General features: G+C 39.2%; 1 protein-coding gene across 1 annotated transcript in view; it reads right to left on the bottom strand.

Annotated features, from left to right (window-relative positions):
• Positions 1-19793, bottom strand: part of GRIN3A (glutamate ionotropic receptor NMDA type subunit 3A) — a 171933-nt gene that overhangs the window by 41718 nt on the left and 110422 nt on the right. The window contains exons 4-6 of the mRNA XM_058694726.1: positions 16385-16530; positions 10735-10850; positions 2599-2750 (exon numbers count right to left, since the gene is read on the bottom strand). Coding sequence (XP_058550709.1) covers positions 2599-2750; positions 10735-10850; positions 16385-16530 — 414 coding nt within the window. The remainder of the gene's footprint in view (positions 1-2598; positions 2751-10734; positions 10851-16384; positions 16531-19793) is intronic.

Here is a 19793-nt window from a genome sequence, read left to right as displayed (position 1 = left end):
AACTGAGACTTAATAGCAGCTAAGTCATTCAGTTGTTAACTGGTAGAGTCAGGATACAAGTCCAGAAATATATGGCTTCAAATTTCTCATGCTTTGTGGTAGCTCTTTTCATACTGGAATAAATAGATTTATGTTAGTCTCCAGAAGGATGTTCCCCTCTATGTGCCTGGTGGAGTTAGGTTCTGAGTCTGCAGAGTCCTGTACCGCCAGTGGAGGTTTGTCCAGTGGAGTCAGATGGTCCCTCCAGCTGATATCTCAGTCTGATGGTCCTCTGAAATGGCAACAGCCTAGAGGTGTTCATGTGATCAAGCAGGTTCAGATCATTCCATATGGCTGGCTTTGGGGACATGACTGAGAGGCTCCTTTTGCCTTGTCTAATGTCTTTTTTGTCAACTTTGAATCACTTGGAAGTTTGGCATGAGTTAACCACGGTCACAGCAAATGGTAGAAAACACCAAGTGAACTGCTGCTTTGCACAATTTAAGCAACTGGTTTTTATTCTTTCTCAGCTGACTTAATTCAGCTACCAGTATCAGCCCAATTTTACTTCATTTAGAAAATGCCATGCAAACCTCTCCAAATAACGATAAAAATGCCTGCCTAACAGGGTTGTAGTGAGAACCAATGAATTAATGTCCCCAGTACAGCTTTTGTCACATAGTAAAAAAACAGAACATGCTAGTTCCCTAGTTCCCCATTTTCCTCTTTGCTTCCTTTAAGTCTTTGTTCTATGACTATCTTCTCAGTGAGATATAATATGAGGTTAAAAAGGAAGATATGACTCAGATTGGCACAGGGATTATAGGCAGGCTCTGGAGAAGCAAGATTTCAGCTGGGAATTTATAATGAGAAGGCATTAGCTGGTAAATGCCAGGCGTAAGACTTTTGGGGAAGGAGGATGTAATAGCATGTGCTGAGATGCCAAGGCACAGAAGCCACTGGTCTATCTCTATCTCAAATGGCCACTGTGGTGGGGCTGTAATGAGCCAGGGGAAAGTGGCATGAGACGAGGCTGAAGCTGTAGGCAGGATCAAGTCCCACAGGGCACTGTAGGCCATGTTCTGCATTTCAGATTGTTCCCTAATTAACACGGGAGGCCAATGCAGGCTTCTAAGTTGAAGAGTGATCTGCCACATGGAGAATAAATTGGAGAAAGGCAGACATGAAAACAGACATCAGTTAGGAGGCTTTTGCAGTGGTCCAGATGAGGGATGATGGCTTGAACTAGAGCCATGACAGCGAAGATGGCAATAAACGGGCATACTTGAGACATATTTTATAGAAGGAAAAAATATGGCTTGTTGATGGATACGGAAGGTGAGATGTGGGAGGCATTAAGGATCCTTGGCAGTTTCTGGAATGGACAGAAGCGCCATTACCCAAGATGTGAAGCACAGGAGGAAAAGCAGATTTAGGAGAGAAGATCAAGGGTTCAGTTTTTGACAAGTTAAATGTGAGATGCCTGTAGGATATCCAAGTGGGGATGTCAAACGGGAAGGTAGACATATGGTTCTGGAGCTCAGAAGAGTCTGTGTAGAAATACAAATTTGGGAGTTGTTGACAAATAGAGGCTATATGAATCCATTATTGTTGTTGGCTATAGTTTTTTTTTGGAAATGTCTGGCTGACCTTGTACTGATTTATTTGGCTTCTCTTTTAAATACCTGAACCCATGGTTCTTGTTATATCTTTTAGTCTCCTATTTTAATTATCCACTTTGATGGTTTCTTTCCCATTACATTGTAAAAGCAGAGCACTGCAATAGAAAGATGTAGATTCTGACTATTTGTTTGCCTTGGGCAAATCACTTAGGACCTTTGGGTATTAGTTTCCATCTGTAAAAGAAAGGTATTGGCTGTTTTCAGTTTAAAAAATCTATGATCCAGTATTGAAGAATTACTGGGTAAAGTATGTCTATTTTTGTAAACCCACAAAGGATTCATCTTTGGACTATCGGGAAAATAGCTTTGATTGGATCTTGAAGGATAGTCTGAAGTCCACATCGTGACCAACAATTAACACTTAAACTGAACACTGTTTTGTTTTTATGTTTATTTTTGAGAGAGAGAGAGAGAGAGAGAGAGAGAGTGAGAATGGGGGAGGGACAGAGAGAGAGGGAGACACAGAATCTGAAACAGGCTCCAGGCTCTGAGCTGTCAGCACAGAGCCTGATGCAGGGCACGAACTCATGGACCGCGAGATCATGACCTGAGCCGAAGTCGGACGCTCAACCGACTGAGCCACCCAGACGCCCCTAAACCAAACATAGTTAATGAGAATCTCAGATACTATTGCTGTAATTTGAACAGCATTTCTTCTGCACTTGAGAATATTGCATAGAGAAGAAAATGGAAATTCAGACATTTACTCATCAAAATAGCATCACATTCAAATATAAGACAAACTTGTGTTATTGCAAATTCCTATAGGAATGGGCACTCTTCAAGTGAAGGTAGGAGTCATTCAAATATCATGGTGAGTTCTAGTAGATGTAATGGCCTGGTTTGTACCACAAGACACATGTAACAGTGCATTTCGTCACATCCTTCAAAGTAAGGCTTTATGAAGCATCAACATTATCAGCACTTTTTCCCTTACCTCAGTGACAGCAAAGCTTCTCTTTCCACAGGGAACCACCTTGTACCATTTGTCATGCAGCACATCCATGAACCCATGAGACTTGTACTGACTGATTAGCTCGGATATATTGGAAGTCAGTGGAGAGTTGGGTGGAAGACCAATGCCATATCCTAGAAGAAAATATAATCTCAGATCAGCTTTTCGCCTGAGAGGTGCCTAAGAGGTTGCCACCACAATTGTGTGATGTTGCCATCAGACCTGGTAACAAGGGTAGGGTGAGCTTTCACTATCTTTCCTTCAAAGGACTCAGAGATGTCCAAGGTATGATTACCTTGGATCTGCTGCCTTTCTGAGAAGGAGAGGAGACTGGAAAGGAGAGGAATGGGCTGCACACTGTGTTCTAGTGGCACATTGTATTCCAAGGCCTTCTGCCCCTCCCTTCAAGGTAATTTTTTTTTAATGTTTATTTATTTTTGAGAGAGAGAACAGGAGAGGGGCAAAGAGAGAGGGAGACACAGAATCCAAAGCAGGATCTAGGCTCTGAGCTGTCAGAGCCTGACGTGGGGCTCGAACTCACGAACTGTGAGATCATGACCTGAGACGAAGTCAGGCGTTTAACTGACTGAGCCACCCAGGCACCCCTACCCTTCAAGGTAATTTTGAGAAGCTATCTTTGAGGCCTTTACCAGGGCTAGGATTCCCTATCCACCTCTCCTAAACCCCTCCTCTGAACCTTGAACACACAAAATTGGATTAATTACTATCTCTTGTTTATGGCATTTTCTTATCATTGGTCACTTTTGTTAGTTTATTAGTAATGAGACCATGTAAGCATAGAATATAGCATGAGCATTGAAACATCCACAAAAACATGTCAAAAAAAAAAAAAAAGAGAGAGAGAGAGAGTCTGGTAATACCAAGTGTTGGAGAAGATGTAGGTCAGTAAAATGTAGGTCACTTACATGTTGCTTCTGTAAATTCAAACTGATATAACCATTTTGGAAAATAGTTTGCTATTATTTTGTATAGTTAAACATTTACATGCTCTAACATGAGCAATTTTAAGTACATTCCTAAAGAGCTCCTCCACAACCACATGGGAATATGTACCAGAATGTTCCTAGAGGCACTGTATGTAATAGCAAAAACTGAAAACAACCCAAATGTTTTTAAAAAATATTTATTTATTTTTGAGACAGAGGCAGAGTGCTCAAGAGGGGGAGAGGAGCAGAGAGACAGAGGGAGCCAGAGGATAGATGTGGGGCTCCAACTCACAAACAGTGAGATCATGACCTGAAGGGAAGTCAGACACCTAACCAACTGAGCCACTCAGGTGCCCCCCAAATTTTCTTTGACAAGAGAATGAGTAAATAAATTGTGGAATGTTTACACAATTGTAGTATTGTACAGTGTGAAACATATAAACTAGAACTACATGGGATAATATGGATGATTTCTAGCAATACTGAATAAGAAAGATCAGTCCCAGAAGATTCCAGCATGATTCCATTGTGTAAATGTAAACACATTCACAACAAAACAGTCTATTTTAGGAATTCGTATGTATGTGGCAAAAGTATAGTTAGAAGAAAATCAAGGAAATGATAAGCCAAATATCCAGGACAGTGGTTATTTAAGGCAAGAGAGGTGGGGGGAAGACTAAGGAGGAGCAAAAAAAGGTGGATGTAACGTGTTGTCAGAGTTTTATTTATCAGTATGGACTCTGTATTTTCACTCTGTGCGGCTTTACTTCCCTTCCAAACTATTAATTCACTGTTCTTTTCTTTGATGAACCATGTGAAAAAGCTAATTAACTACATTTTGTCTTTAACTATTGGACAGCATGGTCAAAAAAAGATGTTTTGCCCTCAGGATGATTGAGGAAGATAAATTAAAGGTACAGCTAGCTCTTTTTTCACCGATAAAGACTAAAATGCTGTCAAGAATTCAAAGATGCTTCATGAAAACAAACGCTCGCTATAATTATTCCATCCTACAATTTATTTCCAAGGACATTAGCTTTTGTTGTTGTTTTTTTATTGCGGATACACAAATCCTTTTTTAAAAAAATGAGGCTTGAGATACGTTTATAACCAATAAAAGACAAAAAAAAAATAATGCAGAAAAAATTTTTGAGTTTTAAAGAGCTGTATGGTGTTTTTCCCCTGATAATTTTGTTTGTTCCCTAACAATGGCAAGTCAAGGAAATGATGACAATGTCAAGAGCATGATTAGAATTTTCCATCCAAAAAGCTATTTTGAGTGCCTACTTTGTGCCTAGTAGTTTTGGTTTGAAAAGCAAGACTGACAAGAAAAGACTTTAAATAGGCAGCCTGTTCTTCTGCTGATGTTATCATTAAATAACATTTTTTATAATAGGTAACTATAAGGAAGTAAGCAGTTTTCTTTAGAAACTTTTATTATAATGAATGCTATTGACAACTCAGTTGTACATTCACTCATTCAGCCCTTATTTACATGTCAGACACAATAACGGTCAAGTGTCTAATAACATTCAATGACTGACTGACTCATGCAATCTTTCATTCACTCATTCATTCACTGAACAAATATTTGAGTGAATAAGCACTGTGTTCAGTGGTCAGGATTCAGCAGTGAGCAAGGCAGATATAGTCCCTGCGGTCATTGAGTATGTACCTTAACAGGGAGATAGTTTTCACTGCACCATGTAATGATTATACCATTACAAGTGAGATAAACGCCATGAGAGAGAACTGGGGCATATACAACATATAGCAGGAGGAATTGGAACTGTCTGGTAGAAATGGCTTGATGGTCAGGGCAAGTAGGCCAGATTTGCCGAATATTACTGTATTTTCCCTGAGGCAGTAATTTTCCATGACAATTTCTAATGTGAATTGAGAGATGACTATATACCATGTTCTCTAATAAACTTCTTACATACCTTACCCCATTTTGCACTTCATGCACTAGATGAATACTGTAGACTATGGTATACAGTTCAGTTAAATCACTCTGGAATTTAATAACAAGAACTAGAACATATTAAGCCCTACTGTGTACCAGATAATATTCCATATGTGTCTAGCCCTTATATGAACTTACGGCACAATACGTATTACTTAGAGACTTAAAGATTGAGTAAGTAAACTGCCCGAGGTCACAGAGCTCATAGTTGTCAAAGCTAGCATTTGAAAGTAGGTCTGTTTGAGTCCAAAACCAATGCTCTTTCCATTGTGTCCAGGACAGCATGTGAGCAAGACAAGAGAATACATGGCTTATTTCCTCTTCAACACAGGCCCTATCACTATAGTCATATTGATGTCAACTCCCCAAACCAGGCAATTCAGTAAAAAAACACAATCATCTAAACTGGTGGTTTGTTTTTAGCAGACACAAGTATATATTATTCATAAGCAGATTTTGTTTATAAACTTTTCAATAAATTGTGTAAATATAGCATAAGCACAGCCCTAATAGGTATGTGATTGTACCTATATGAGGGAATTAATTAGCAAGGACACTCCCTGACTATATTGTTTCTCCTAAAAATCTTCTCAAAGCCAACAACCGCAGCCTAGGTTAGTGTAATAATGGCAGAACTGTTTTCGGTTCTCATTTGATAAGCATTTGTTGCACACCTATTCATCTGTTCATTAATTCCACAAACGTGTTGAATGCTTATTCTGTGCCGGATATTCTGCCAAGGGCTGTGGAGACTTCCAAGTTAAGTCAGACACTAATTCTATCCTCATGAAGCTCATGGTGGTAAGGGGGAGAGGAGACAGACATAAATAAGTACATAATGTGGTAGAAAGTTATAGGACTTTTCTGGAAGACAAGGTAGACGATGCATAAATTCAACAAGGTAAAATATAAAAACCAGATGCGATGAGGAGGATGGATGAAACTCTATGGAGTTCAGAGGAATGCGATCTTGCTACCAGATGAGAAGGGTAAGAGGAGGAGGCATCTTAGACTGATTCTTGATAGTGGCATTTGGGGTAGATGAAACACAATACATGATGTAAAATTTAAAAAGCTGAAATTAATACTTACGAGGAATCTACATATTTTAAGAATAGTTTTTTGGCACTACAACAGAAGTATTAAAAACGCCTTGGGGAAAAAGCTATGTTGAATTTGCAGAGAGACATTTATAAAAAATTATTACATAGGAAATAATAAATATTAAATCACCCTATTCCATCATGTCAATTTGCAATTAACTGCTAAAAATAGATTACTGTCCTTTCTAATTTTCTATTTTAATATGTATATTGAGTATTGGCATTTAAATGATTATTGGCATTAATAATAATTATGAACCAATTAAAACAAACTATGCATACAGAACAAAGGGAGAAATAGGAAAAAAGTTAGTGGTGATTAGAAGAGGTGTTTGTTAAAAGACATAAAAATCCACTTTATTCGGAAACATAAAATAGTAAAACCTTGAAGGTTTCATTTCTGTCCTTCTTTTTATCAGTTGCTTTTCAAATTTGATTGTGTTCATTGGTCAAAGAATTCTGATTTTTAAATTGCTGACTCAACCTAGCAGCCTGAGTTGCTTTCATTATCATTAGAAACGTGGCTTTGCAATAAAGACGAGGTTGACTATTTTGTGGTTGATGGATGAAGCAAAATGGAATCCTTCAACCCTAAAGATGAAGGCATCAGGCACCCTGGAAATTGGATACAGCTTAATAGCCCAAGAGAACAATTTTCAGATCTTTTCCCCATGGATAAATCAGCTTTACTCAGCTAAGAGTAGTAGAAATGTATTTTGGCTAGCAAATGTATAGTTAGAAATCCATAGACTGAAAGAATCTTCCTGAAATATAGTTGGGAAATAGGTATTTTGAAAATGAGATCTTAGATAGGGTTAAAAAGACTTCAGGAAGAAAGGTTAATTCGTTTTTGCTGTCTGTCCTTGGAATACTGTATTTAGCTACGCTGGGGCAATGGCCATTGAGAACACATTGTAATAGCCCCAGGTATAAGGAAGACTTTAAAAATAGGTTTCTCTTACCCCCAGAACATCAAAGTGGAGAGAGAAGTGTGTGGGAGAAGTTGAGATATGTGAAGGCTATCTATCCGGAATAATTTTATAGGGAATTGGTCTCAATCTATGAATTCAATATACCGGATGATAATAATTTATTGGGCACTATTTGCTTGTCCATGCTTTACCTGTATTATTTTACTTAACCTTCACAATAGCCCCACTCTAGATGTACTATTCATAAACCCATCATGCAGATGAGGAGCCTGGAGAACAGATGAAATGACCAAACCAATGGGGCACAGTTAGTAACAGCAGCTCTGTTCTAAACCAAGCGCGCAGACTCCGGCACTGTATTACGTATCAGCGGAAAGCAAGTAAAGGAACAAACTCAAAAACAGGCAAAGGTCTTTGGCAGAAAGGTCACAAATCATTACTGTGCGGTTCCATTACTCTTTCTTCTCATTTGACCTTTATTGTCAGCTAACTCCAATGCATAAATTTGGGACATGTATTCATTTATCTCAACACTTTCTTCTTTTCCAGAGCACACTATATGTCTTTGTGTCCCTGATGTGTGGTATTTAATATGACGAAAGGCTTTCCACATGCTTCTGAATTCTTAATAGTTTTGGTTTGCTGTGCTGAGTCCTCAGGAAAAGGTTTCAAAATCAAAGTGAACCCACTGGCTCACATTTGCCTCAGTTTTACCTTTTAAGCCTAAATAAATGCAGAATGGTGAAGCTGGGAGGGGGAATCAGTAGTCACAAGCAGTTGGTGTGATATCAATACTATATAAAGTGAAGGTACATTCAACATGAAGCAATCCAAGGACTGTTTTCCCTCTCAAGTTCTCAAAGCCATTTAAGCACTTGGGAAAGTAGGTGCAGACTCTCAGGATCCTTTGATGAACTACATCAGTAAGTGAATTAAGTACTTATTTCAGATTTAACCTAATGAGTTACATCATAGGTAATACATCGTCTATTACATACCTGCTATAACACAGTTGATACAGATACATATATATAAAACATTTCTGTAAGCTAAAAGGGTAAGAATTGGTCATAAATTGCTTTCATGACATTTTTATATAACTATAAGGTCTGATTAATTAATAAGTCCACATCTTTATAAGTTCAAGAAACATATATGTTCTTAAAGCATATAATATTTTTTAAAATTGCATTGAGAGAAATATTCCCTAAAAAGTTAGGAGATTAATTTTTTTTTAAAGCAGCAATCAAGACTTTTACTAGTATCTTGATCACACCATTTTTTGTAACTTAGAAGTATCCTCCCTTTGTGTTTTACCAAGTTCTGTTTGTAAGCTGTGAACTTGTTGGCAGGGGCAGTACTGAATTAAATTTTCTGATTTGCACCTCATCCAGACTAAACCAGCAATGTTTTTTTTTTTCCTTTTAAAATAAACCAACAATGATGAGAATGTTTTCTATTCAAATCTGTAGTCTTTCTGTTCTCTTGCAGAGAGAGCTCTTCATGCGCCATTTTGTCCTCATCCCCTTTGAAAACAATGTGGTATGTGGAGATGATGGGAACTGTAAGACACTAAGTCTCAGGAGCACAGATGGAAATGTAAACAGGAAACCAGTGGGGAGTTAATTGTGTGGCATCTGGCACTGGGGTCTAGCAGAGGCAAAAAGCCATCTCACCACTGTCTTTTGACAAGATAGGGTTGCACCCTGAAGACAAAGGTGGAGAATGGAGTCCCTCATTCTTATGCCCGCTACAAATGATTCATTGTGAGTAGCTGCTAAAGGCAGAAGGGACCTCAATTACCCAGTGCATCTAGGACAGAAAAAAAAATCTAACATCCCTTCCATATCCCCAGATGCCACAAAAAATGGGATTTTTTTCCATTGTTACGTCAAAATGGGTTTATATAATAAATGTTCTTTTGGTTTCTTGCTTTTCTTTTTCTTTTTTTCTTTTCTTTTTTTTTTTTTTTCAGACTTTGCTATTTCAGATTGTAGTTTTAAGAGAAGACAACTACCACTAAATCTCTCTCTTCTTGAGTTCTATCCCTGGTTCAGGTGGAGGTCATTTTGCTTGGAGAAAAGATTGATTTCTCTTAGGAGAAGCTTGAAGAAACAGCATCAGCTCTTACATTCTCATTCATCACAAAAACAAAGACTGAAGTAAAAAATTTGCTGATACGTTTAGGGAAGACAGAAACCAACTGTGGCTGGGAAATTGGAATCAGAATAGTTTTGATACACTAGTTAACATATAGGAAAGAAGAGTTTTCTGGATATAGGGCTTGTGCACCCCCATGGGACTGTTTCAAGTCAAAGTGTTTTCTGACAAGTGAGCATGGCTGTCTTGAGAGCCAGCATGTACTGTCAGAGAAGGGAAGCTGGGAATTGGGAGATGTGAAATTTGCTGGTTCAAACTATCAGCTCCATGTATCAACTGCTGTCCAGAATGAAAGGAGAGACTGACAAAGCAATCCTTCTTTGGTTCTGAAGTTTGACTGATTGGTTGATCACGTTGGGAGCCAAAATTTGCTGCCAGTGGGGAGAAAGGCAAACCTGAGGTCCCAAACAAGGTTTTGTTTAGGACTCTTAAAGGTTCCTAAGGTACAGAAGGAGATTTCTTTTTCTATTGTTTTCCCAGCTAGTAGAAAAGCATGTGTTTAGGAACCAGGAGGTTTAGACGATTATTCCAGGATAATCATCTAATTGTGTGATTATGTAAAAATGATGTAATGCCCCTGGATTTTCTTGTGGATAAAACAAGTAGATTAGAGTAAATCAACACTGAGGTCCTTCCAGTTGTAGAATGCAATCATTCTAGTTTTGTGCCGGATTCATTAAAGGATTTGGTCATAAGAAAAAACAGGTTAAATGAAAATTGTTACACTGTCAGCTTACCACCCCTCTCAGATAATCTGAAGCAACATCATTTGGGTAACAGCAATGTTTTTGTTGTTGTTTTTTTAGTAATTGGGCGAATAAATTTTTGTGGGGTAGGTGAAAAATAAATTCCTAAGTTCAGCAACTTAATAGCTAAGTGCTTATGAGCTGAAAATGAAAACAAGGGAAGATGAATAGCATTTTGCCTCTGACTTTTGTGTTTCTGACTTGCGAGGTTGGCAAACTGAGCACATCCTGTGTTAAAGGGAATCGAGAGTGACTGGCTAATACCTTCTATAGCAAATGGCTTCCCCACTGTTAGAAGTTTGCAGTCAGCATCTATTGACACTTCATAATCCAGAAGGGCTTTGTCCATGATGAAGGCGTCTAGTTTCTCTGGATCATTCCTATATTTAAGACCAAGAGAAGAAAAGAGAAAAATGATTCATTAATGGACAGAAAGGTTGACAGCTGGTTTTTGTTTAGGGGACAGAAACCTGGACACAAAGGGCAGCCCAATCTAGGTAGCTGCTGACTCAGCCTGTTGACAACTCCCTGACCCGTAGAGAACAGAGCAGGGGAAACAGATACTCTTCTAAGACAGCATGACATCTTTCCAATGGTTTATCTACCATTTCCTTTTATTACTACTAAATCCAACAACAAAGCCAGAGCGACTGTGAATTAAAGGGAAAGGTTCATTTCTCTCTCTTTTTTAAATTAATTTATTTACTTTGAGAAAGAGAGAGAGCACAAGCAGGGGAGGGGAAGAGAGAGAAAGAGGGAGAAAGAATCCCCAGCAGGCTCTGCACTGTTAGCGTGGAGCCTTACACAGGACTCGAACTCATGAACCTTGAGACCATGAGCTGAGCCCAAACTAAGAGCTGGACTCTTAACTGACTGACCACCCAGGTGCCCCACGGTTCATTTCTCTTACATTAACTGAATGACTCCTTTGTGTGAGACATGGTATTTATTATTCTCTGCACCCTATATCACTCATAATGACTCTGAAGTGGTTGGTATTATCCCATTCTAGCAGATGACAAGGCTCAGAGAGTCAAAGTCCAGGTTGCATGCAGGTTGATCCAGGTTACATAGCTAGCAAGTGTTGGAACCAGGTGGTCTCATTAATCAATATATGGAAAATTTTATTTCTTTCTGTTATGATCACTATCATATTCTTCAGAGATCAGACATCATTTCATATTTAGGAATACATATTAAGGAAATACAAATATGAGATCTGGCACTCCTAGGGAAAAGATGGTTGAGGTCTCTTTAAAGCCCATGAGCTAGCATTCAATAAATAGGGAGGGGAAGAACAGGTAATAGATCTCAGTGATCTGCTTTATTAATATATCTCCAGAGAATCATGTTTCACTCCCATCCTAGGAGGTGGTTCAGGCAAGAATCATTTAAGGTAGGTGTCCCTGGCCTGTACCAGTGAATCAGACGTGGACTGGGCTCAAGATGCCAACAGATACCTTGTGCATTCTTCATGTGTTCTCCCCATTTTTTGAATGTAGGCACAGAGATGGTGCAGAGGAAGAGGAAGATGTTTGAGCATTGGATGAGTTCCCATTTAGAAAGGAGGCAAGGAAGGAGGAGTTTCCAAAGTAACTATTTACAGTGTATGCAATGACTCTTGTTTTCAGTCACCTCAAATCCTTTTTGGAAAGTTATAGGACATACATCCATTTGAGAAAGGCTTTCCGACCCTCAGGGCTGTCCAACCATTTTGGCAAAGAGAACAACCCTTCTCTATTCCATCTGGGCTCATCATTCCTCTCTTAGAGCCAAAGATGAGTCTATTGGAATTTGGTATAGTGGAGTGGCCTCAAACTCAGCATAGAACATGGCTAGGGCCCATCAAAAATCTAAAAGCAAAAGACACCCATAGACCCCTCTAAGATTCATCAGTGGGAAGGAAGTACATATTTACATGGACACAGAGTAAACAGATCAACTTCCCTTCTTAATGCCAATGACCACTGCTTCCTCTTTTTACTCTTCCAGGAAGTGAACAGCTTATTCAAAATGCATTCCCTTTTCCAGGGGTATTGGATTTAAGTCGCAATGAGAACTGTCTTTAACGTTAACCAAAATAAAAAAACATCTCTCAGCTCCACAGCTGTGGGAAGCTTCAGGAAGGGTTGAGGATGTGAACTGTCTCCTAGGAGCTGATGATGAGGAACCTTAATGGAATCTTGGCAATAAAATAAAAATCAAGCTGAAAGATGTTTCTCCAATAAAAGTTTTACTGCCACAGAAACAGAATGTACCTTGGGAGCTACACAGCAACAAGTTACCATTTACCAACACTCTGCAAATATTTGAGGTAGCAATAACAATAGAAAAAAATTGGGGTTCAGTTTTTCTAACCAGTAATTGCTGAGGTCCAGTCTCAGTGGTATCCTTAAATAATTACTCTTGATTTTGGACTGCAAAGTGGAGTTAGTTATGACAGGTGTCTATGGCACAGGAAGGCAAGAAGCAATTAGCTCACAGACTCCCATGGGGCCCTGAATCACTGTGAGGATGTGGCTGGGTGTGATCCAGGTATAAGCAGCTTCTAGACTGGCTGAATCATCCTTACAGTTGGCAGGGCCCTTGGTTGTTTTTCCCATTATAGAATCCTGCTGTCTTTTTGAGAGTTCACTTAATAATACCCACACCACAAAATAATACATACACGACAATAATACATATACTATAGGTGACTCTAGAGGTTGTGTTCTGCAGGTCAGGGCTCTGGGATATTGGGGCGGGGGCGGTAATACAAGGACTGTGATTTCTTGGAGTCGTGGCCGAGAGCATACCCAGTGACTGGGCCAAAAGTGGAGAGAGAAGCCCAAAGATAAGGAGTCAGAGGGCATTAATGGTAAATTCTGCCTGTATAACAATTTCACCTACCTCCATCAGCGAACCACTGGGGGGGGGGGGAGCTTATTAAAATGCAGTTTCTGAGATGGGATCTGACTGTCTGCATTTCTCACAAACTCCTAAGTGCTAACTGGAACATGGATGTTGCTGGAACATGGACTATTCTTTGAATATCAAGGACCTGCTTTTCTGTTATGGTTCCTAGACTGGCCTGCAGCAGTGATTGGATTCTAGGCACCTGGTTCTAATCCAGACTCTGCCACTTGCTAGTTAGATTACCATGGACAAGTTGCTTCTTTAAGGTCTCAGTATCTTCATCTGTGCCTGCTTTTCATTTATTTATTTATTTATTTATTTATTTATTTATTTAACACTCAAATTAGTTAGCATATAGTGCAACAATGATTTGCTATATATAATCTATATATATATAGATTATATTATATATAATTATATATATTATCTATATATAATATAGATATATTATATATAGATTATTATATATATATAGCTATATATAATCTATGAGTAGATTCCTTAATGCCCCTTACCCATTTAGCCCATCCCCCACCCACCCCCTCCAGTAACCCTCTGTTTGTGCTCTATTTAACAGTCTCTTATGTTCTGTCCCCCTCCCTGTTTTTATATTATTTTTGCTTCCTTTATGTTCATCTGTTTTGTATCTTAAAGTCCTCATATAAGTGAAGTCATATGATATTTATCTTTCTCTGATTGACTAATTTCACTTAGCATAATACCCTCTAGTTCCATCCACGTAGTTGCAAATGGCAAGATTTCATTCTTTTTTTTTAAATTTTTTTAATGTCTTTTTATTTATTTTTTGAAGGAGAGAGAGACAGACCATGAGCAGGGGAGGAGCAGAGAGAGAGGGAGCCACAGAATTAGGAGCAGGCTCTAAGCTCTATGCTGTCAGCATGGAGCCCAACACGGGGCTCGAACCCACAAACTGTGAGATCATGACCTGAGCTGAAGTCGGATGCTCAACTGACTGAGCCACCCAGGTGCCCCAAGATTTCATTTTTTTTGATTGCCAAGTAATACTCCATTGTATATATATACCACATCTTCTTTATCTATTCATCCATTGATGGACATTTGGTCTCTTTCCATACTTTGGATATTGTTGACAGCGCTGCTATAAACATTGGGGTGTATGTGCCCCTTCGAAACAGGACCTGTATCCCTTGGATAAATACCTAGTAGTGCAACTGTGGGGTCGTAGGGTAGTTCTATTTTTAATTTTTTGAGAAACCTCCATACTGTTTTCCAGAGTGGCTGTACCAGCTTGCATTCCCACCAGCAGTGCAAAAGAGATCCTCTTTCTCCACATTTTTGCAACATCTGTTGTTGCCTGAGTTGTTAACGTTAGCCATTTCGACAGGTATGAGGTGGCATCTCATTGTGGTTTCGATTTGTATTTCCGTGATGATGAGTGATGTTGAGCATTTTTTCATGTGTCAGTTGTGTACCTGCTTTTCTAACGAGTTCATCTCTCCAGACTAGAGTGGAGACAACTCTGAGCACCAGGGCCTTCTCAGGTGAAGCTTCCAGAATAAATGAATAGCTTGAGTCAAGTGGACCTGGGGACTGCCACAGTAGTGGCTCATCTTGCTCTTTCACACTGCCAAAAGAGCCCAGTTTGTCAGATTACTATCTAGCTGGGGGCCACTGCCATCTCCCTGACATCTTACTCTCTCAGCCATGAATTTGCTTGAAGTACAGAAGAGTACTGAAGAAGGGCTGGAAGGCAAAGGAGCACTACACTCTGTGTTACAGATGGACTCTAACATTTTAGTGTTCTTGCAAAACTGATAGTGCCATTTCCTAGTGCTTACACACCCTACAGAATGTTATAAATCTGAGAACCCAAGGCTTCCTCTCTAGACTCTGTAAAAAGTCTGTAAGTAGTTTTAGGGGCCTGTCACCAGAGTTCTTGAGAAACATAAAGCCCTTATGTCCCATGAAGCTATTTATTTATTTCTCTTCTTTTTTTAAAAAATTAATTTATTCTGGGGGGGGGAGAGAAAGAGAGAGAATGAGCAGGGGAGGGGCAGAGGATCTGAGGTGGGCTCTGCACTGACAGCAGAAAGCCTGATGTGGGGCTTGAACTCACAAACTCTAAGATCATGACCTGAGCTAAAGTCAGATGCTTAATTGACTGAGCCACCCAGGTGCCCCTATTTCCCTTCTTCCTTAAAAGAGAATTTGAAGTGGCAAGTCCTTTCATCCATTGGGAGGATTACTGTGGTTGACCATAGATAAACCAGTTTCCTGGGCAGCACAATTTTAGGGGTTGGAGGCTTGAATGTATGTCATTGTCCTGAGACCATCAGGCACAAGGGAGATGGGACTGCTCACCCTCATGCTGTGGTGCCTATCAGGAGCCATTCATCCCCTTCTCCCAGGCAGACTACATGAGCGAATCCCTAACTGCACCATCCTCCTTTGCATTCAGCTTCGTTGAATTACAGGCTCTGATAATCTGCCATGGCAATGTGATTGCTCTTGATTGCTTCTCATAAATTCTGATGAGAAGAATGCAGGCATGGGAATCATTGCCTTTTATCTTATTTCCTTTCTACAGGAAATCTCTAAGATAAATTCCATTTCCTTATGGCCAAAGGAGACAGTCCATGGGCTTAGAGATTCACCGTGCAGGAAAGGGTTGCCTTGGGACACTTTATCCTCTGGCCACATTCCCTGACTGTTTGATCATTTCAGCACCATTGTTTCCTCGGTGATGTCAAGCCAACATTTACTTCCCCCACCATCTGCTACGCTAATGACCCCACTGGCACTTTGAGCAAAGCTACCGCCAACTGGGGACTATGCAGGTAACTAGTAATCTAGGTCACATAATTAAATGCACACTATTCCATACTGCCTTCTCAGTCTCACACAGTGTGAGGCATTACTGAACACACAGTGGGTATATTTAGCTGTCATTTTAAAAAACCAACACATACTATATATATTGGTAGCTAAGACTTCTCTTTCAGTGAGAACTTTTTGAACCCAAGAGGTTGACACTCACTTCAAAAACTCCACTCCATCAGGGGTAGCTGGGACGTTGTACCTTCTCATATACTCATGCATCTCTGGGAAGCTTTGCCTCACATAATCTTCAGCACTGCTTTCCCGGACAGTTCCAAAGCGGAAGCCTTGAGAGGGATGATGTAGCTATGAGGGAGGAAAAAAAAAAAGATATTTAATATCAATTATTCTTAGAGTTGTTTTCAAAATTTTCTTCTTCCATCATTCTTTGGGACCTAATAGTGATTTAGAATTTCCCAAACACACATCGTCATTAACATGTACATAGAAATGTGCAGATACGTACCTGCTCTTTCATATCCTAGCTTTCACATAAGTAATTGTTCCAACTTCAGAAGCAAATGTATGGAAACAACGGACATAAAACAATTTTTTACTTTATGTTGAGAACCTATCAAAATTCTTCAGACACTGTATAAACTGGCATGTGGAGTCAGCCTATTACAAATTGCATATCAGACAAAGGTATAAAGATAATAAATTAAAGGTTGTGCTCCTTGGTTAGAACTACACAAAGGCCAAGATAAAACCTTGCATCTTGAGGGGTGCCTGGGTGGCTCAGTTGGTTAAGCATCTGACTTTGGCTCAGGTCAAGATCTCACAGTTCATGGGTTCAAGCCTTGCGTTGGGCTCCGTGCTGGCAGCTCAGAGCCCAGAGGATGCTTCGGATTCTGTGTCTCCCTCTCTCTCTGGCCATCTCCTGCTCATGCTCTGTCTCTCTCTCAAAAATAAATAAATGTTAAAAAAAATTTTAACAACAACAACAACAACAACAACAACAACAACAACAACAACAAACCCTTGGATCTTGAGATTGAAATATGCCCAATCCAAAGCAGTGAATACATCTGTTTATCTGTTTTATGCTATATTTTAGGTTTGTTGAATTTATATTTAGTATAATTATGAAATTATCTCTTTCCTTTAGATAACTGTATTTTTCAGTGCTGAATCATGCTGTATACTTGCTCAAATGGAATGGGATGTGTGACAGTTAGGAGCCACAGAGGAGAAGGGGAGCAAGGGTAGACACACTATTATAGTTCTCACACTAATACAGTGCACAACCTTGCAGTGGGGAGAAGTAGCACCCCGGGAGCTCTGCAGAGGCTTTCTGTCACCAAGGATAATAAAGATACAGCACGTGCAACACTATTTTTCATGAAAGTTGTACAGAAGTATTAATGTAGCATCTAAATTTAAGATTATTTCCAATATAAGATTGAACTGGGATTGGGCCACGTTATAAAAATAGTTGAATATCCTGTAGTCAGCAGTATTTTAGAGATGATACTTCTCCACAACTGTTAAATTATAGTTCCCGTACTTTTTGTTCTGCTTCATGTAAACATATTTGATATTATTGATTCTGACATGAAGTCCTGGGACGGGAATCCATGGTTGGGCTTCATGAAGTTTATAAAACTCCTGAAATTGTAGGCAGCATTTTATTTTATTTTTTTTAATAATTTTTTTAATGTTTATTTATTTTTGAGAAACAGAGAGACAAAGCACTAGCGGGTGAGGGGTAGAGAGAGAGGGAGACACAGAATCTGAAGCAGGATCTGGGCTCTGAGCTGTCAGCACAGAGCCCAACATGGGGCTCGAACCCATGAGCCGTGAGGTCATGACCTGAGCCAGAGTTGATTGCTTTACTGACTGAACCACCCAGGTGCCCCAGGCAGCATTTTATTTAAATAGGTAATTTTCTTTGATGAAGAAAATAATACAGTTTCTTTTTTTTTTTTTAAGTTTATTTTGAGAGAGCCAGAGAAAGAGAAAGAGAGAGAACACAAGCAGGGAAGGGGTAGAGAGAGAGAATCCCAAGCAGGCTCCACATTGTCAGTACAGAGGCCCACAAGGGGCTTGAACTCATGAACCATGAGATCATGACTTGAGCCAAAATAAAGAGATGGACAGTTAACCAACTGAGCCACCCAGGCACCCCTCTTTTTTTTTTTTTTTACAGTTTTATTTATTTTTTAATAAATTAGGTTTTCAAGTTGTCAATAATGCCAAAAGGTTAAGGACTCACTAAATATGGTAACAACTTATATTTAAGATGAATTAGTTTGGTAACATGATAAAAATCTAACAATATGGCAATAAAATAAATAATAAACAAATTACATGGCCATCCTTATAGGATATTATGCAATGTATAATCATGTTTTAAAGCATATATATATATATATATATATATATATATATATATATATATGGAGAGAGAGATCATGAGCTGGGAGAGGGGCAGAGGGAGAGATAGAGATTGAGATCGAGATTAAGAAGGAAACAGAGAGAGAGAGAGAGAGAGAGAGAGAGAGAGAGAATCTTAAGCAGGCTCCATGCTCATGGAGTTTGGGATGGGGCTCAATCCAATGACCCTGGGATCATGAGCTGAGCCAAAATCAAGAGTTGGATATTCAACCGACTGAACTGCCTTTGAACCACCCAGATGCCCTTGAAGCATATTTAATAAAACAATACAAATGCTCATATGACAAATGGAGAAAAAGCTTTTGTATGGTATGATCAAATTAAATATCTATATAGTTACTTTAAATGTTGTGATCCTCAACATATATCATATATGTTACACACACACATACACACACATACTTTGGAAGAAGATGTATCAAGATACTAACAATGGTCGTCCCATTGCTGGTGAAATTACAGGGGTACTTATTTATTTATAGACTTACAGAAGTATGCCTCATGTCTATAACTAGAAAAAAGTTTATTTTATGATCAGTGAAACAAATTCCTCACTAATTTATTCAACATTTATTGACGGCCTACTTTGTATGACTTTCAAAGTTATTGGGGCCACAGAGGTAAAAACCCGCAATCATTCCCACATAGGGGAATGTGGTGGTTTATGTTATATTTTGCAGATCCCACTGTTGAGTAGGTGATAAAGCATAAGGCATGTGTTTAATGTAACTGTCCACACACTAAACAAATTCTAATGTTCTCTGCCAGCATAACCTAATGAGGCACCAACAATAATAACAGTAGCTAATATTTACTGAATATTTATTATGTGCCAAACATGTTTTACATGCATTATCTTGTTTATTCCTCATAGCAGCTTCATGAAGGGGGCACTATTATTACTTCCTTAAAATTTTTTTTTAACATTTATTCATTTTTTAGAGAGAGAGAGAGAGAGTGGAGGAGGGGCAGAGAGAGGGAGACAATAGAATCTGAAACCCAGTTCTCTGAGCTGTCAGCACAAAGCCTGACTCAGGACTCAAACTCACAAACCGTGAGATCATGACCTGTGCTGAAGTTGGATGCTTAACCAACTGAGCCACCAAAGCGCCCCTATTACTTCCTTTTTAAAGATCAGTGAAATGAAGCTTAGAGAAGCAAAGTAACTGGCA

This window comes from Neofelis nebulosa, chromosome 12 (assembly GCF_028018385.1).
Source record: "Neofelis nebulosa isolate mNeoNeb1 chromosome 12, mNeoNeb1.pri, whole genome shotgun sequence".
Taxonomy (NCBI): Eukaryota; Metazoa; Chordata; class Mammalia; order Carnivora; family Felidae; genus Neofelis; species Neofelis nebulosa.
This window is presented reverse-complemented; position numbering and strand designations above follow the sequence as displayed.